The sequence below is a fragment of the Bufo gargarizans genome, chromosome 6, assembly GCF_014858855.1.
Source record: "Bufo gargarizans isolate SCDJY-AF-19 chromosome 6, ASM1485885v1, whole genome shotgun sequence".
NCBI lineage: Eukaryota > Metazoa > Chordata > Amphibia > Anura > Bufonidae > Bufo > Bufo gargarizans.
In genome coordinates this window covers 181731714-181751592 of record NC_058085.1, presented here as the reverse complement: position 1 = coordinate 181751592, position 19879 = coordinate 181731714, and the positions used below count along the sequence as shown (strand labels likewise).

The following is a 19879-nucleotide window of genomic DNA, read 5'->3' as shown; positions in this document are numbered from 1 at the left end:
AGGATGATTATTGTTTTTTGTTTTGTTTTTGTTGGGGAGACTTCTATCTGTATTGTGATATGTAACTGAGTTGTCACTTCAAATTAGAGGAGGATGTTGAGAGAGGAATAAGGGGGAATAAGGGGGCCCCCACCTCTCATCTATATTTGTTCCTTATATGACAAGATGTGATTTATACTACCTCACCTTTCATACTACCATTAATATATTGTATGTACTGTATACACTATTATTCTACTGTTCTACATTTTTTTACTTCAAAGGAGAACGCCATTTTTTGCCTAGGATCCATCACTACTTATACACGTAGTAGTTGACGGAGACGAGCCACATACTTATGTCAGCAATCTACTCCTTTTTATGCATTGTTACTGTTTTATGCATTATTGCTTTTTAGTCCACAATCTGTGAATTGATATTATATTGTCCATATTTTATACTTCTAGGAGAACGGTATCTTTTACTAGTTATATATCTTTTTTCCAACAGCTGGCATATACCAGCCCACTAATAAAATATTCTTTTTTATGCAGTACCTATGACTAGAGTGCCATCCCTTCACTTATCCTATTAATATTGATGACCTATCCTCACCCGGCACCCGGACGATCGGCTGTACGAGGAGCCGGAGCGCAGTGTACACGTGCCGTCTGCCATCTCTCTGCCTGCTGCGGCTGTGCCATAGACATACGGGGGAGGAGACGGCACCAGTACACCGCGCCCCGTGTCCTCATACAGCCGATCGGCCGAGTGCGGGTGAGGATAGGTCATCAATATTAAAAGCCAGGAGAACCCCCGCTCTGTGCTGCTGCGGTCTGATATAACCGCCTGCTCTGTGCTGCTGCGGTCTGATATAACCCCCCGCTCTGTGCTGCTGCGGTCTGATATAACCCCCCGCTCTGTGCTGCTGCGGTCTGATATAACCCCCCGCTCTGTGCTGCTGCGGTCTGATATAACCGCCTGCTCTGTGCTGCTGCGGTCTGATATAACTGCCTGCTCTGTGCTGCTGCGGTCTGATATAACCCCCCCGCTCTGTGCTGCTGCGGTCTGATATAACCCCCGCTCTGTGCTGCTGCGGTCTGATATAACGCCTGCTCTGTGCTGCTGCGGTCTGATATAACCGCCTGCTCTGGCTGCTGCGGTCTGATATAACCGCCTGCTCTGTGCTGCTGCGGTCTGATATAACCGCCTGCTCTGTGCTGCTGCGGTCTGATATAACCGCCTGCTCTGTGCTGCTGCGGTCTGATATAACCGCCTGCTCTGTGCTGCTGCGGTCTGATATAACCGCCTGCTCTGTGCTGCTGCGGTCTGATATAACCGCCTGTTCTGTGCTGCTGCGGTCTGATATAACCTCCTGCTCTGTGCTGCTGCGGTCTGATATACTCCTGTCGTGCTGCTGCGGTCTGTATATCTGTTGTGCTGCTGCGGTCTGATATAACCGCCTGCTCTGTGCTGCTGCGGTCTGATATAACCCCCCGCTCTGTGCTGCTGCGGTCTGATATAACCCCCGCTCTGTGCTGCTGCAGTCTGATATAACCGCCTGCTCTGTGCTGCTGCAGTCTGATATAACCCCCCGCTCTGTGCTGCTGCGGTCTGATATAACCCCCCGCTCTGTGCTGCTGCGGTCTGATATAACCCCCGCTCTGTGCTGCTGCGGTCTGATATAACCCCCTGCTCTGTGCTGCTGCGGTCTGATATAACCGCCTGCTCTGTGCTGCTGCGGTCTGATATAACCGCCTGCTCTGTGCTGCTGCGGTCTGATATAACCGCCTGCTCTGTGCTGCTGCGGTCTGATATAACCGCCTGCTCTGTGCTGCTGCGGTCTGATATAACCGCCTGCTCTGTGCTGCTGCGGTCTGATATAACCGCCTGCTCTGTGCTGCTGCGGTCTGATATAACCTCCTGCTCTGTGCTGCTGCGGTCTGATATAACCGCCTGCTCTGTGCTGCTGCGGTCTGATATAACCGCCTGCTCTGTGCTGCTGCGGTCTGATATAACCGCCTGCTCTGTGCTGCTGCGGTCTCATATAACCGCCTGCTCTGTGCTGCTGCGGTCTGATATAACCGCCTGCTCTGTGCTGCTGCGGTCTGATATAACCTCCTGCTCTGTGCTGCTGCGGTCTGATATAACCCCCCGCTCTGTGCTGCTGCGGTCTGATATAACCTCCTGCTCTGTGCTGCTGCGGTCTGATATAACCCCCCGCTCTGTGCTACTGCGGTCTGATATAACCGCCTGCTCTGTGCTGCTGCGGTCTCATATAACCGCCTGCTCTGTGCTGCTGCGGTCTGATATAACCGCCTGCTCTGTGCTGCTGCGGTCTGATATAACCGCCTGCTCTGTGCTGCTGCGGTCTGATATAACCTCCTGCTCTGTGCTGCTGCGGTCTGATATAACCGCCTGCTCTGTGCTACTGCGGTCTGATATAACCTCCTGCTCTGTGCTGCTGCGGTCTGATATAACCGCCTGCTCTGTGCTACTGCGGTCTGATATAACCGCCTGCTCTGTGCTGCTGCGGTCTGATATAACCTCCTGCTCTGTGCTACTGCGGTCTGATATAACCGCCTGCTCTGTGCTGCTGCGGTCTGATATAACCTCCTGCTCTGTGCTACTGCGGTCTGATATAACCGCCTGCTCTGTGCTACTGCGGTCTGATATAACCTCCTGCTCTGTGCTGCTGCGGTCTGATATAACCGCCTGCTCTGTGCTACTGCGGTCTGATATAACCGCCTGCTCTGTGCTGCTGCGGTCTGATATAACCGCCTGCTCTGTGCTGCTGCGGTCTGATATAACCGCCTGCTCTGTGCTGCTGCGGTCTGATATAACCTCCTGCTCTGTGCTGCTGCGGTCTGATATAACCGCCTGCTCTGTGCTACTGCGGTCTGATATAACCGCCTGCTCTGTGCTGCTGCGGTCTGATATAACCTCCTGCTCTGTGCTGCTGCGGTCTGATATAACCGCCTGCTCTGTGCTACTGCGGTCTGATATAACCGCCTGCTCTGTGCTGCTGCGGTCTGATATAACCGCCTGCTCTGTGCTGCTGCGGTCTGATATAACCGCCTGCTCTGTGCTGCTGCGGTCTGATATAACCTCCTGCTCTGTGCTGCTGCGGTCTGATATAACCGCCTGCTCTGTGCTACTGCGGTCTGATATAACCGCCTGCTCTGTGCTGCTGCGGTCTGATATAACCGCCTGCTCTGTGCTGCTGCGGTCTGATATAACCGCCTGCTCTGTGCTGCTGCGGTCTGATATAACCCCCCGCTCTGTGCTGCTGCGGTCTGATATAACCCCCGCTCTGTGCTGCTGCGGTCTGATATAACCCCCCGCTCTGTGCTGCTGCGGTCTGATATAACCGCCTGCTCTGTGCTGCTGCGGTCTGATATAACCTCCCGCTCTGTGCTGCTGCGGTCTGATATAACCCCCCGCTCTGTGCTGCTGCAGTCTGATATAACCACCTGCTCTGTGCTGCTGCGGTCTGATATAACCGCCTGCTCTGTGCTGCTGCGGTCTGATATAACCGCCTGCTCTGTGCTGCTGCGGTCTGATATAACCGCCTGCTCTGTGCTGCTACGGTCTGATATAACCGCCTGCTCTGTGCTGCTGCGGTCTGATATAACCGCCTGCTCTGTGCTGCTGCGGTCTGATATAACCGCCTGCTCTGTGCTGCTGCGGTCTGATATAACCGCCTGCTCTGTGCTGCTGCGGTCTGATATAACCGCCTGCTCTGTGCTGCTGCGGTCTGATATAACCGCCTGCTCTGTGCTGCTGCGGTCTGATATAACCGCCTGCTCTGTGCTGCTGCGGTCTGATATAACCGCCTGCTCTGTGCTGCTGCAGTCTGATATAACCACCTGCTCTGTGCTGCTGCGGTCTGATATAACCGCCTGCTCTGTGCTGCTGCGGTCTGATATAACCGCCTGCTCTGTGCTGCTGCGGTCTGATATAACCGCCTGCTCTGTGCTGCTACGGTCTGATATAACCCCCCGCTCTGTGCTGCTACGGTCTGATATAACCCCCCGCTCTGTGCTGCTGTGGTCTGATATAACCGCCTGCTCTGTGCTGCTGCGGTCTGATATAACCGCCTGCTCTGTGCTGGCCTTCTGCAATGAAGCCCTCAGCGGGCGCAGCGCCGGTTCCGCCAGTCTTGTACTGGTGTCATGACCTTCTTGCTGATAACGCTGCGGCTCCTCAGACGTCTCGCCATCGGTAATATCGCGCCACCACCGATTCTGCTTCCTGGGACAAAGTCCGCACGTTACACGACGTGTTAAAGGGATTCATGTAAATGATGTTCTACAACTTCCTCATCGGCTTTCCGGGAAAGTTTTCAACCTACTTACCGGTGTTCTGTGTAGGGGGTGTGGCTTAGTAAAGGGGTGGGGCTAGTATCAACCCAAATATACTATAATTTTGGTCAGAAACTAATCCGTTTTCTGCTGCATGGTTCAGCACTTAACCGCTTTGGCGCATCTCACACCAGCGCCCTTCAGACTGAGGTCAGCGTATAAATAAGCTCCTTCTTTCTGCTTCCGTTTCTCGTCATTAAAATCTCAGCTTGCTGTCAGTGAATTGGGAGGCAGTGAACCCTGTTTGTATCCAGTCTATGCAATGTAAACATGGATGCCACACTGACACATTGTAACAAACGTGTTTATTAATGGTCCTGCGGCTGACTAGAACGCCAGACGCCATCACACGGTAGAAAAGTATCTACAAACTGACAAACAAGCACTTCACTCAGATAGCGGCGCCGTGGGCGGGGCTTCTACAGTGTCTCTAATATTCACAGATGTGGGGACAGAGGTCAGCTGACCTTATCATGGCGGCGCCGGATACTATGCGGCTGCTGGTAGGATACATACAGCATACGGTAAAAATACCAGCAACGTTATTAGCGACTTCGCAGGCGGCACAGATCATGTGATAAAATGTCATATTAAATAGCCCCTCTCCCCATTCCAGGGGCCCGGGACCCCTAATAATTGTACAGCACAAACCACAGATCAGGAGGGTCACGTCTACACAACCGCCCAGATCCATACATCTGACAGGTGAGCGCCGCTCCGGATGTCAGCGCAAGTCCACAGGACACATCAGCTTCATAGATGTATTATGCTCCACTCACATCCACAGCTGCATTCACAATGAGGTTACAGCTTGCATCATACCCCAGTCACATCCAGAGCTGCATTTACAATGAGGTTACAGCTTGCATCATACCCCAGTCACATCCAGAGCTGCATTTACAATGAGGTTACAGCTTGCATCATACCCCAGTCACATCCAGAGCTGCATTGACAACGCTGTTACATCTTGTATTCAAAGCTGCATCCACAATAATGGTGCTATATCATGTATTGTACACCAGTCACATCCAGAGCTGCGTTCATAATCATACTGCTCTCCTTCTAGAACTCATATTTTGCTGGTTTAGGCCTCATTCAGACGCAGTCATTTCCGTTATCTGGACGCCCACGGATCTACTGCTGCTTGAGAAGAGAGTGTAATGTATGGAGTAACAGAGGAATAGCAAATGCAGCTCGGATGTGACCTGAAAATAACACATGGTTAAACAAAAGGAATGTAGACGCAGCTTTAGAGGTGACTGGAGTATAAGGCTATTTTAGTGCCCTGACTGTGATGCAGAAGATACAGTACGTCCATGCTGTCTGAATGAGCCCTAAGATGCTTTACCATAAGAATGCGGCTTGCAGCTCTGGATGTGACTGGAGTACAGGAGATGCTACAACACAGGCTCACTATGGGATAGATGCTCATGGAGGGAGATTCCATCTGACACTCAGTAGTGGGGGTGACCTTTATGTATTTCAGCTCCTACACAAGACGAGCGGATACAAGAGGCGGCGTCCAGCGTGTCTCCGGTATAATGGCCGCCGGCCTCTGGCGCAGGACGTGCGGATCTTGGAACAGAGTGAAAATGCTGAGATGTTTCTACTACAAAATAGCTCCAGTGTAAAGTGCAAATGAGGCCCCACCTATGGAGAATGGAGGGTCCGTGGTGCCCGCCCCGCCGCCAGCGTTCACTCTACGGATGAGACGAACTCCGAGCCTCTCCTGCGCGGTTCCGTCTTTCTGCCGCCATATTGTATTGCTGCACTGAGGGATGATGAGACTCCCTGTACAGACCCTTCAGATTCTCTACCTATAATCAGCAGGGGGTCATTCTCCTCCGTATTTCTGGCGGTGGCGTCATGGCGCCCTCTGTCACGTTCTTCTCACACAACTGTCCACAGTCAATAAATTATCGCTATAATTGATCGCAGGATGTGAGGCGGCCATTTTCTGTGCCTCTTAGCAGCGGTTTCACAGAAGACACAGAGAATGGCGCAGCCCAGCTAACCGAGTGCGCCTATCACGACGGCCGCCATATTTGATTTGGGGTCCTGGTGTTCTCCCTCCCCCACAATTATCCGCTGCTGCGTTACATAAGGGGCCGGGCAAGATGGCGGCGGTGACAGCGGGGTGTTGGGGGCTGTGCACACTGCGATCCTCCACTCCACACTAGAAGTAGTCCCTCCTCCGGTTCTCCTCATTGATGAATGATGGGTTGTATTGTCCGGGGTAGATACACGAGTGGCGGGAGCCCGGCAGGCCGCTGTACGGCGGGTAGAGGCCATTCCTCTCCAGCTCCGAGGTCCTCAGTGCGGGCTAAAGACAGAAAGGAGGTCGGTGAGAGCGAGACACCGGCCATTATACTGTATACAGGAGAGTACACAGGAGAGTATATAGGAGAGTACACAGGAGAGTACACAGGACAGTGTACAGGAGAGTACACAGGAGAGTACACAGGACAGTATACAGGAGAGTATACCGGAGAGTACACAGGAGAGTGTACAGGAGAGTACACAGGAGAGTGTACAGGAGAGTGTACAGGAGAGTATACCGGAGAGTACACAGGAGAGTGTACAGGAGAGTGTACAGGAGAGTACACAGGAGAGTACACAGGACAGTATACAGGAGAGTACACAGGAGAGTACACAGGAGAGTACACAGGAGAGTATACCGGAGAGTATACCGGAGAGTACACAGGAGAGTGTACAGGAGAGTGTACAGGAGAGTACACAGGACAGTACACAGGAGAGTACACAGGAGAGTACACAGGAGAGTACACAGGAGAGTGTACAGGACAGTGTACAGGAGAGTATACAGGAGAGTACACAGGACAGTGTACAGGAGAGTACACAGGAGAGTACGCAGGAGAGTACGCAGGAGAGTACACAGGAGAGTATACAGGAGAGTACACAGGAGAGTATACAGGACAGTGTACAGGAGAGTACACAGGAGAGTACACAGGACAGTATACCGGAGAGTGTACAGGAGAGTGTACAGGAGAGTGTACAGGAGAGTGTACAGGAGAGTACACAGGACAGTACACAGGACAGTATACAGGAGAGTACACAGGAGAGTACACAGGAGAGTATACCAGAGAGTACACAGGAGAGTGTACAGGACAGTGTACAGGAGAGTATACAGGAGAGTACACAGGGCAGTGTACAGGAGAGTACACAGGAGAGTACACAGGAGAGTACACAGGAGAGTACACAGGAGAGTATACAGGAGAGTACACAGGACAGTACACAGGAGAGTATACCGGAGAGTACACAGGAGAGTATATAGGAGAGTACACAGGACAGTATACAGGAGAGTATACCGGAGAGTACACAGGAGAGTGTACAGGAGAGTGTACAGGAGAGTGTACAGGAGAGTACACAGGAGAGTACACAGGACAGTACACAGGACAGTATACAGGAGAGTACACAGGAGAGTACACAGGAGAGTACACAGGAGAGTACACAGGAGAGTATACCGGAGAGTACACAGGAGATTGTACAGGACAGTGTACAGGAGAGTATACAGGAGAGTACACAGGGCAGTGTACAGGAGAGTACACAGGAGAGTACACAGGAGAGTACACAGGAGAGTACACAGGACAGTACACAGGAGAGTATACCGGAGAGTACACAGGAGAGTATACAGGAGAGTATATAGGAGAGTACACAGGACAGTATACAGGACAGTATACAGGAGAGTACACAGGACAGTACACAGGAGAGTACACAGGAGAGTGTACAGGAGAGTATACAGGAGAGTACACAGGAGAGTACACAGGAGAGTACACAGGACAGTACACAGGACAGTACACAGGAGAGTATACAGGACAGTGTACAGGAGAGTATACAGGAGAGTACACAGGAGAGTATACCGGAGAGTACACAGGAGAGTATACCGGAGAGTACACAGGAGAGTATACAGGACAGTGTACAGGAGAGTATACAGGAGAGTACACAGGAGAGTACACAGGACAGTATACAGGAGATTATATAGGAGAGTACACAGGACAGTATACAGGACAGTATATAGGGGAGTATACAGGAGAGTATACAGGAGAGTATACAGGAGAGTATACAGGACAGTATATAGGAGAGTATACAGGGGAGTATACAGGAGAGTACACAGGACAGTATATAGGAGAGTATACAGGACAGTATACAGGAGAGTATATAGGAGAGTATATAGGAGAGTATATAGGAGAGTATACAGGAGATAATATAGGACAGTATATAGGAGAGTATACAGGAGAGTATATAGGACATGGGAATACAGAGGACAGTATACAGGAGAGTATATAGGAGAGTATACAGGACAGTATATAGGAAAGTATACGGGAGAGTATATAGGACATGGGAATACAGAGGACAGTATACAGGAGAGTATACAGGAGAGTATATAAGAGAGTATACAGGAGATAATATAGGGCAGGGGAATACAGAATAAATTATACAGGACAGTATATAGGAGAGTATACAGGACCGGACAATACAGAGGACAGTATACAGGACCGGACAATACAGAGGACAGTATATAGGACAGTATATAGGAGAGTAAACAGGAGAGTATATAGGAGAGTATACAGGAGATAATATAGGACAGTATATAGGAGAGTATACAGGAGAGTATATAAGACATGGGAATACAGAGGACAGTATACAGGAGAGTATATAGGACAGTATATAGGAGAGTATACGGGAGAGTATATAGGACATGGGAATACAGAGGACAGTATACAGGAGAGTATATAAGAGAGTATACAGGAGATAATATAGGGCAGGGGAATACAGAAGAAATTATACAGGACAGTATATAGGAGAGTATACAGGACCGGACAATACAGAGGACAGTATATAGGACAGTATACAGGACAGCGATCAGCAACCTCCGGCACTCCAGCTGTTCTGAAACTACAACTCCCAGAATCCTCCTTTCACTTCATTGGGTCTTACAAGAACAGTGGAGTAAGTTTCCATGCTGGGAGTTGTAGTTTGCAGCTGGAGGGATCCCTGGTACAGGATAATACGGCGGAGGCTTCTTGTGGTTATTCAGGACTTGTTTCACTTGTCGGGTTCATTAGACCTCGCCCCGTTGCCCCCCCCCTCCCGCCGTGAACTCACTGAGTAGTAGACGTCCGTCATCTGCAGCAGGTTCTTGGTGCTGCCGTTCTCTTGCATCTCAATCGTCTCTCGCCCCCATTCTGATGACCGCTGCGTTTTCGGATATTCAGCATAAGGAGACATCTGGAAATCTCCGCTCTTGAAGATCAGTTTACTGATGTCATGTTTGCTCTTCCTAGAAATCAGGGGAAGATTGGGTTTTTACTGTGTAAGTATCCCCCGCCCAGCGAGACCAGCGGCTCTGTGTGCACGTGGGGCGACTATGAGAGCGGTTACTGGGGAAGTAGTCTGTAAGCTATTCTGTAGCGATTGGTGGTGCAATACTCATTTACTGCAATACTCAATACTGCATTTACTGGGGATCAAAATAGAATACAGACCTGCAACAAGTGAATGCCAGCGCAACGACCAGGATGAGGAGGAGTCCGCCGCCGCCAGCCGCTATGATCACGGTGATGAGCTGGTACGCTGCGGGAAAACAACAATGTTACACTCAGTGCTGGATAATATGTTACACTCACTGCTGTAAACAATGTAACACCCAGTGATGAATACAATGAAAGACTCAGTGCTGGATACCATGTTACACTCACTGCTGGATACAATGTAACACCAAGTGCTGGATACAATGTTACACTCAGTGCCGGATACAATGTTACACTCAGTGCTGGATACAATGTTACACTCAGTGCTGGATACAATGTTACACTCAGTGCCGGATACAATGTTACACTCAGTGCCGGATACAATGTTACACTCAGTGCCGGATACAATGTTACACTCAGTGCCGGATACAATGTTACACTCAGTGCCGGATACAATGTTACACTCAGTGCTGGATACAATGTTACACTCAGTGCCGGATACAATGTTACACTCAGTGCTGGATACAATGTTACACTCAGTGCCGGATACAATGTTACACTCAGTGCCGGATACAATGTTACACTCAGTGCCGGATACAATGTAACACCAAGTGCTGGATACAATGTAACACCCAGTGCTGGATATATTGTAACACTCAGTGCCGGATACAATGTTACACTCACTGCCGGATACAATGTAACACCCAGTGCTGGATACAATGTAACACCCAGTGCTGGATACAATGTAACACCCAGTGCTGGATACAATGTAACACCCAGTGCTGGATACAAAGTTACACTCACTGCTGGATACAATGCAACACCAAGTGCTGTATACAATGTAACACTCACTGCCGGATACAATGCAACACCCAGTGCTGGATACAATATAACACTCACTGCCGGATACATTGTTACACTCAGTGCTGGATACATTGTTACATTTAGTGCTGGATACATTGTTACACTCACTGCCGGATACAATGTGACACCCAGTGCTGGATACATTGTTACACTCACAGCAAGATACAATGTAACACCCAGTTCTGGATGCAATGCTACATTCAGTGGTGGATACATTGTTACACTCAGTGCCAGATACATTGTTACACTCAGTGCTGGATACATTGTTACACTCAGTGCTGGATACATTGTTACACTCAGTGCTGGATACATTGTTACACTCACTGTTGGATACATTGTTACACCCAGTGCTGGATACATTGTTACACTTACTGCTGAATACATTGTTACACTCACTGCTGGATACATTGTTACACTCACTGCTGGATACATTGTTACACTTACTGCTGAATACATTGTTACACTCACTGCTGGATACATTGTTACACTCACTGCTGAATACATTGTTACACTCACTGCTGGATACATTGTTACACTCACTGCCGGACACATTGTTACACCCAGTGATGGATACATTGTTACACTCAGTGCTGGATACATTGTTACAGTCAGTGCTGGATACATTGTTACACCCAGTGCTGGATACATTGTTACAACCAGTGCTGGATACATTGTTACAACCAGTGCTGGATACATTGTTACACTCAGTGCTGGATACATTGTTACACCCAGTGTTGGATGCTTTGTATACTTTGCACTGCATCAGGGTCTCCTGTCATTACACGGAGTGTCCACAATGTGTCGCTCTTGCAGTAAGCTGTGAACCACCTATTTTGGTCGTAACCAGCTACGTTCCGTGTCTCCATGTCACACCCTGGCAACTGCCCTGTAATGCCGGGAACATACAACCAATAACATGTATGATGTATGACCTAAGCTGGGTGTCGTGTGATCACAGGGTGAGGTCATGGCCGCACTCCCATGAATTCCAGACTTTTCTCATAGTAAATATTGTTTTCCTGTCAGCTGCAGGGTCCCACCCTCCCTCCAGGGACCCTGACTCCACACTGACCTCGCACTGTCCCCCTCTATTCAGCCTGACACTCCCCATATGAGAGACGGAGGTGGCGCAGAGCGGAACGACAGCCCCCATGACATCGCTGCAAATACGTATCCATCTACTACACCCCAACACCCTTTAATGTCAGTATACAGCACCCCATTATACGCAGCACCCTATAATGTCAGTATACAGCACCTCATTATATACAGCACCCTATAATATCATTATACAGCACCCCATTATATACAGCAACCTATAATGTTAGTATACAGTACCCCATTATATACAACACCCTATAATGTCAGTATATAGCACCCCATTATATACAGCACCCTATGTCAGTATACAGCACCTCATTATATACAGCACCCTATAATGTCAGTATATAGCACCCCATTATATACAGCACCCTATAATATCAGTATATAGCACCCCCTTATATACAGCACCCTGTAATGTCAGTATACAGGACCCTATAATGTCAGCATATAGCACCCCATTATACACATCACCCTATAATATCAGTATACAGCACCCTATTATATACAGCACCCTATAATGTTATTATATAGCACCCAATTATATACAGCACCCTATAATGTCAGTATATAGCACCCCATTATATACAGCACCCTATAATGTCAGTATACAGCACCCCATTATATACAACACCCTATATTATCAGTATATAGCACACCATTATATACAGCACCTTATAATGTTAGCATATAGCACCCCATTATATACAGCACCCTATAATGTCAGTATACAGCACCCCATTAAATACAGCACCCTATAATGTCAGCATACAGCACCCCATTATATACAGCACTTTATAATATCAGTATAAAGCACCCCATTATATACAGCACCCTATAATGTCAGCATACAGCACCCCATTTTATACAACACCCTATAATTTCAGTATACTGCACCCCATTATATACAGCACCCTGTAATGTCAGCATACAGCACCCCATTATATACAGTGCAATATAATGTCAGCATATAGCACCCCATTATATACAGCACCCTATAATGTCAGTATACAGCACCCCATTATGTACAGCAACCTATAATGTCAGCATACAGCACCCCATTATATACAACACCCTATAATGTCATTATACTGCACCCCATTATATACAGCACCCTATAATGTCAGCATATAGCACCCCATTACATACAGCACCCTATAATGTCAGCCTACAGCACCCCATTATATACAGCACCCTATAATGTCAGTATACAGCACCCTATAATGTCAGTATACAGCACCCCATTATATACAACACCCTATAATGTCAGCATACAGCACCCTATAATGGCAGTATATAGCACCCCATTATATAGAGCACCCTATATTGTCAGTATACAGCACCCATTTATATACAGAACCCTATAATGTCAGTATACAGCACCCCATTATATAAACACCCTATAATATCAGTATATAGCACACCATTATATACAGCACCTTATAATGTCAGCATATAGAACCCCATTATATACAGCACCCTATAATGTCAGTATACAGCACCCCATTATATACAGCACCCTATAATATCAGTATACAGCACACCATTATATACAGCAACCTATAATGTCAGTATGCTGCACCCCATTATATAGAGCACCCTATAATGTCAGCATACAGCACCCTATTATATACAGAACCCTATAATGTCAGCATACAGCACCCCACTATATACAGTGCTCTATAATGTTAGCATATAGCACCCCATTATATACAGCACCCTATAATGTCAGTATACAGCACCCCATTATGTACAGCACCCTATAATGTCAGCATACAGCACCCCATGATATACAGCACCCTATAATATCAGTATACAGCACCCCATTTTATACAACACCCTATAATTTCAGTATACTGCACCCCATTATATACAGCACCCTATAATGTCAGCATACAGCACCCCATTATATACAGCACCCTGTAATGTCAGCATACAGCACCCCATTATATACAGTGCAATATAATGTTAGCATATAGCACCCCATTATATAAAGCACCCTATAATGTCAGTATACAGCACCCCATTATGTACAGCACCCTATAATGTCAGCATACAGCACCCCATTATATACAACACCCTATAATGTCATTATACTGCACCCCATTATATACAGCACCCTATAATGTCAGCATATAGCACCCCATTACATACAGCACCCTATGTCAGCCTACAGCATCCCATTATATACAGCACCCTATAATGTCAGTATACAGCACCCTCATTAAATACAGCTCCCTATAATGTTAGTATACAGCACCCCATTATATACAACACCCTATAATGTCAGCATACAGCACCCTATTATATACAACACCCTATAATGTCAGCATACAGCACCCTATTATAGTATATAGCACCCCATTATATAGAGCAGCCTATATTGTCAGTATACAGCACTAATTTATATACAGCACCCTATAATGTCAGTATACAGCACCCCATTATATACAACACCCTATAATATCAGTATATACACAGAAACTTTATCCCTCTCCGGGAACGGATTAGGGAAGATCTTAAGAAGTGGTCGAAAGGGCTGCACACATGGTTTGGAAGATGCGCCATTTTCAAAATGAATATTCTCCCACGAGTGTTGTACCTCTTTCAGACCCTTCCTATCAAACTACCCGCTAGCTTTTTTAACAAGATGCATGGAGACATATTTAGGTTCATTTAGGCAAAGGGTAGCCCGAGACTTGCCAGATCTCTCTTACACATACCGAGAGGCAAAGGAGGACTAGGAGTACCTGACTTACGTAAATACCACTCAGCTTCCCTGCTCCAGAGGATAGTGGATTGGTGTAGGCATTCACAGCTCAAGCAGTGGGTATCAATTGAACAACTATGCTCGAACTACCCATTAGGGTCCTTACCTTGGGTGACTTTTAAACTACCTTCAGCCCTAGCTAACCATCTCACAATTGGACCCACTATCTCACAGTTCCATAGAATTAGAGATAATCCTCTGATCTCCCCCTCCCCCTCACTTTTATTTCCCATCTTGGGGAATCCCACTTTCCCAGCGGGATGTAAGGGCGGTCCGTTCTTGCAGTGGAGAACTAATGGTAGGTCCCGAGCTCCCTTCTTCAGAACCTCAGGCAGATGGCGCTCTTATGACGAGATCCTAAGTATAACAGATACCTGCTCTTTGGGCTTCTGGAGAGCTAGGCAGTTGACGCACTTTCTCTCTTCTATTCCGAACTCTGCGGGATATGACAGGGCTCTCACATCGTTTGAAAAAATTTGTGTTGGGGTAGGCGCCTATAGACATTCCCTTTCTGAATGTTATCAGTCATTGATAGCCCCTCGTCAGGACTACCTTCCACCGTTTGTGGCTAAATGGTCACAAGACCTAAGAGTTAACATCCCCCCCAACCACTGGTTAAAACTCTTCGCTCTACTGTACAGGGCATCCATAGCGAGTAGGTTCCAAGAGGCGGGATACAAGATAACGTCCAGGTGGTACTACGTTCCAACCAGATTGCAGAAAATGTTCCCATCTGCGTCTCCTAATTGCTGGCGATGTGACTCCGGTATGGGCTCCGTGTTACACATTTTCTGGGAGTGCCCAAAAATTCGTCCTTTTTGGCAGCTGGTCCATAAGACCCTGTCTTCAATTTTCCGACTTACGATTCCATTCACCCCTGGTTTCTTTTTATTATTTTTCTCGGATCTGCCAATGAGTGTGCTCCGGAAGTCCTGTCTGTGCTCCCTGGTGATAGCGGCTAGGTCTTGTATCCCCGCGAGGTGGAAGCTCTCGGTACCTCCGACTATCGGTTTTTGGATCCAAAAGGTAGAGGAGATCCGGAGAATGGAGGAACTTACCTCTCAGCTGAGAGCCAAACATAAAGCCTTTCTTGATTCATGGGCTCCCTGGTTTTCTTTTCAGGAGTCTCAGGAGTTCCAGGACCTTCTGGCCTAAGCGGTGGATTCCATTTGATACTTTTTATTTACTCCATATGTGGTACCCATCCCCTCCCCCTTTAATGTCTACTGTTTGTGTGTGTTGTCATCCTTCTCCTGTTGTTATTGCTTAAGGTCGCTCTTCCTAGTCTGTGTCCATTTAGGCATTTTACTCATTCTGGTAATTTTTGTTTTAAGGCTAGGATAATGTCCTTATCTGTTTTTTTTTTCCTTTTTTCTTTTTAGTCTGAGTTGGTTATGGGCCAGTTAAAAAGGGTCCTTGCTCGGGCGAGGTGCCTTCCATTATACCACAAGTGCCATAAGATATTATTATGGGAATTGATGTATGGTGTAATTTTATTTTTGTGCTATATTTCTGTTACGAGGATTGTATGTCCTTACGAATGCATATTTGGTCTTTGATAATTGCTTAAATAAAGAATTTAAAAATATCAGTATATAGCACACCATTATATACAGCACCTTATAATGTTAGCATATAGCACCCCATTATATACAACACCCTATAATGCCAGTATACAGCACCCCATTATGTACATCACCCTATAATGTCAGCATACAGCACCCTATAATATCAGTATACAGCACACCATTATATACAGCACCCTATAATGTCAGCATATAGCACACCATTATATACAGCACCCTTTGATGACAGCATACAGAACCCTATTATATACAGAACCCAATAATGTCAGCATACAGCACCCCACTATATACAGTGCCCTATAATGTTAGCATATAGCACACCATTATATACAGCACCCTATAATGTCAGTATACAGCACCCCATTATGGACAGCACCCTATAATGTCAGCATACAGCACCCCATAATATCAGTATACAGCACCCCATTATGGACAGCACCCTATAATGTCAGCATACAGCACCCCATAATATCAGTATACAGCACCCCATTTTATACAACACCCTATAATGTCAGTATACTGCACCCCATTATATACAGCACCCTATAATGTCAGCATACAGCACCCCATTATATACAGCACCCTGTAATGTCAGCATACAGCACCCCATTATATACAGTGCAATATAATGTTAGCATATAGCACCCCATTATATAAAGCACCCTATAATGTCAGTATACAGCACCCCATTATGTACAGCACCCTATAATGTCAGCATACAGCACCCCATTATATACAACACCCTATAATGTCATTATACTGCACCCCATTATATACAGCACCCTATAATGTCAGCATATAGCACCCCATTACATACAGCACCCTATGTCAGCCTACAGCACCCCATTATATACAGCACCCTATAATGTCAGTATACAGCACCCCATTATATACAACACCCTATAATGTCAGCATACAGCACCCTATTATATAGAACAACCTATAATGTCAGCATACAGCACCCTATTATAGTATATAGCACCCCATTATATAGAGCAGCCTATATTGTCAGTATACAGCACTAATTTATATACAGCACCCTATAATGTCAGTATACAGCACCCCATTATATACAACACCCTATAATATCAGTATATAGCACACCATTATATACAGCACCTTATAATGTTAGCATATAGCACCCCATTATATACAGCACCCTATAATGCCAGTATACAGCACCCCATTATGTACATCACCCTATGTCAGCATACAGCACCCCATTATATACAGCACCCTATAATATCAGTATACAGCACACCATTATATACAGCACCCTATAATGTCAGCATACAGCACCCCATTATATACAACACCCTATAATGTCAGTATGCTGCACCCCATTATATACAGCACCCTATAATGTCAGCACACAGCACCTTAATATATACAGCACACTATGTGAGCATACAGCACCCCACTATATACAGTGCCCTATAATGTTGGCATATAGCACCCCATTATATACAGCACCCTATAATGTCAGTATACAGCACCCCATTATGTACAGCACCCTATAATGTTAGCATACAGCTCCCCATTATATACAACACCCTATAATATCAGTATATAGCACACCATTATATTCAGCACCCTATAATGTTAGCATATAGCACCCCATTATATACAGCACCCTATAATGCCAGTATACAGTACCCTATTATGTACAGCACCCTATAATGTCAGCCTACAGCACCCCATTATATACAGCACCCTATAATGTCAGTATACAGCACCCCAATATATACAGCACCCTATAATGTCAGTATACTGCACCCCATTATATACAGCACCCTATAATGTCAGTATACTGCACCCCAATATATACAGCACCCTATAATGCCAGTATACTGCACCCCATTATATACAGCACCCTATAATGTCAGTATATAGCACCCCATTATATACAGCACCCTATATTGTCAGTATACAGCACCTCATTATATATAGCATCCTATAATGTCAGTATACAGCACCCCATTATATACAACACCCTATAATATCAGTATATAGCACCCCATTATATACAGCACCCTATAATATCAGTATACAGCACACCATTATATACAGCACCCTATAATGTCAGCATACAGCACCTCATTATATATAGCACCCTATAATGTCAGTATAACGCACCCCATTATATACAACACCCAATAATGTCAGTATGCTGCACCCCATTATATTCAGCACCCTATAATGTCAACATACAGCACCCCATTACATACAGCACCTTATAATGTCAGCATAAAGCACCCCATTATATACAGTGCCCTATAATGTTAGCACATAGCACTCCATTATATACGGCACCCTATAATGTCAGCATAAAGCACCCCATTATATACAGTGCCCTATAATGTTAGCATATAGCACCCCATTATATACAGCACCCTATAATGTCAGTATACAGCACCCCATTATGTACAGCACCCTATAATGTCAGCATACAGCACCCCATTATATACAACACCCTATAATGTCATTATACTGCACCCCATTATATACAGCACCCTATAATGTCAGCATATAGCACCCCATTACATACAGCACCCTATGTCAGCCTACAGCACCCCATTATATACAGCACCCTATAATGTCAGTATACAGCACCCCATTATATACAACACCCTATAATGTCAGCATACAGCACCCTATTATATACAACACCCTATAATGTCAGCATACAGCACCCTATTATAGTATATAGCACCCCATTATATAGAGCAGCCTATATTGTCAGTATACAGCACTAATTTATATACAGCACCCTATAATGTCAGTATACAGCACCCCATTATATACAACACCCTATAATATCAGTATATAGCACACCATTATATACAGCACCTTATAATGTTAGCATATAGCACCCCATTATATACAGCACCCTATAATGCCAATATACAGCACCCCATTATGTACATCACCCTATGTCAGCATACAGCACCCCATTATATACAGCACCCTATAATATCAGTATACAGCACACCATTATATACAGCGCCCTATAATGTCAGCATACAGCACCCCATTATATACAACACACTATAATGTCAGTATGCTGCACCCCATTATATACAGCACCCTATAATGTCAGCACACAGCACCTTATTATATACAGCACACTATGTCAGCATACAGCACCCCACTATATACAGTGCCCTATAATGTTGGCATATAGCACCCCATTATATACAGCACCCTATAATGTCAGTATACAGCACCCCATTATGTACAGCACCCTATAATGTTAGCATACAGCTCCCCATTATATACAACACCCTATAATATCAGTATATAGCACACCATTATATTCAGCACCCTATAATGTTAGCATATAGCACCCCATTATATACAGCACCCTATAATGCCAGTATACAGTACCCCATTATGTACAGCACCCTATAATGTCAGCCTACAGCACCCCATTATATACAGCACCCTATAATGTCAGTATACAGCACCCCAATATATACAGCACCCTATAATGTCAGTATACTGCACCCCATTATATACAGCACCCTATAATGTCAGTATACTGCACCCCAATATATACAGCACCCTATAATGCCAGTATACTGCACCCCATTATATACAGCACCCTATAATGTCAGTATATAGCACCCCATTATATACAGCACCCTATATTGTCAGTATACAGCACCTCATTATATATAGCACCCTATAATGTCAGTATACAGCACCCTATTATATACAACATCC

The 19879-nt window shown here is 46.0% G+C and overlaps 1 protein-coding gene across 1 annotated transcript in view; it reads right to left on the bottom strand.

Annotated features, from left to right (window-relative positions):
* Positions 1-4631: 4631 nt before the first annotated feature.
* The window catches only part of HEG1 (heart development protein with EGF like domains 1), a 63433-nt gene continuing 48185 nt past the window's right edge, over positions 4632-19879 (bottom strand). Inside the window, exons 11-13 of the mRNA XM_044296976.1 lie at positions 9848-9935; positions 9468-9642; positions 4632-6666 (exon numbers count right to left, since the gene is read on the bottom strand). Coding sequence (XP_044152911.1) covers positions 6520-6666; positions 9468-9642; positions 9848-9935 — 410 coding nt within the window. The 3' untranslated portion in view covers positions 4632-6519. The remainder of the gene's footprint in view (positions 6667-9467; positions 9643-9847; positions 9936-19879) is intronic.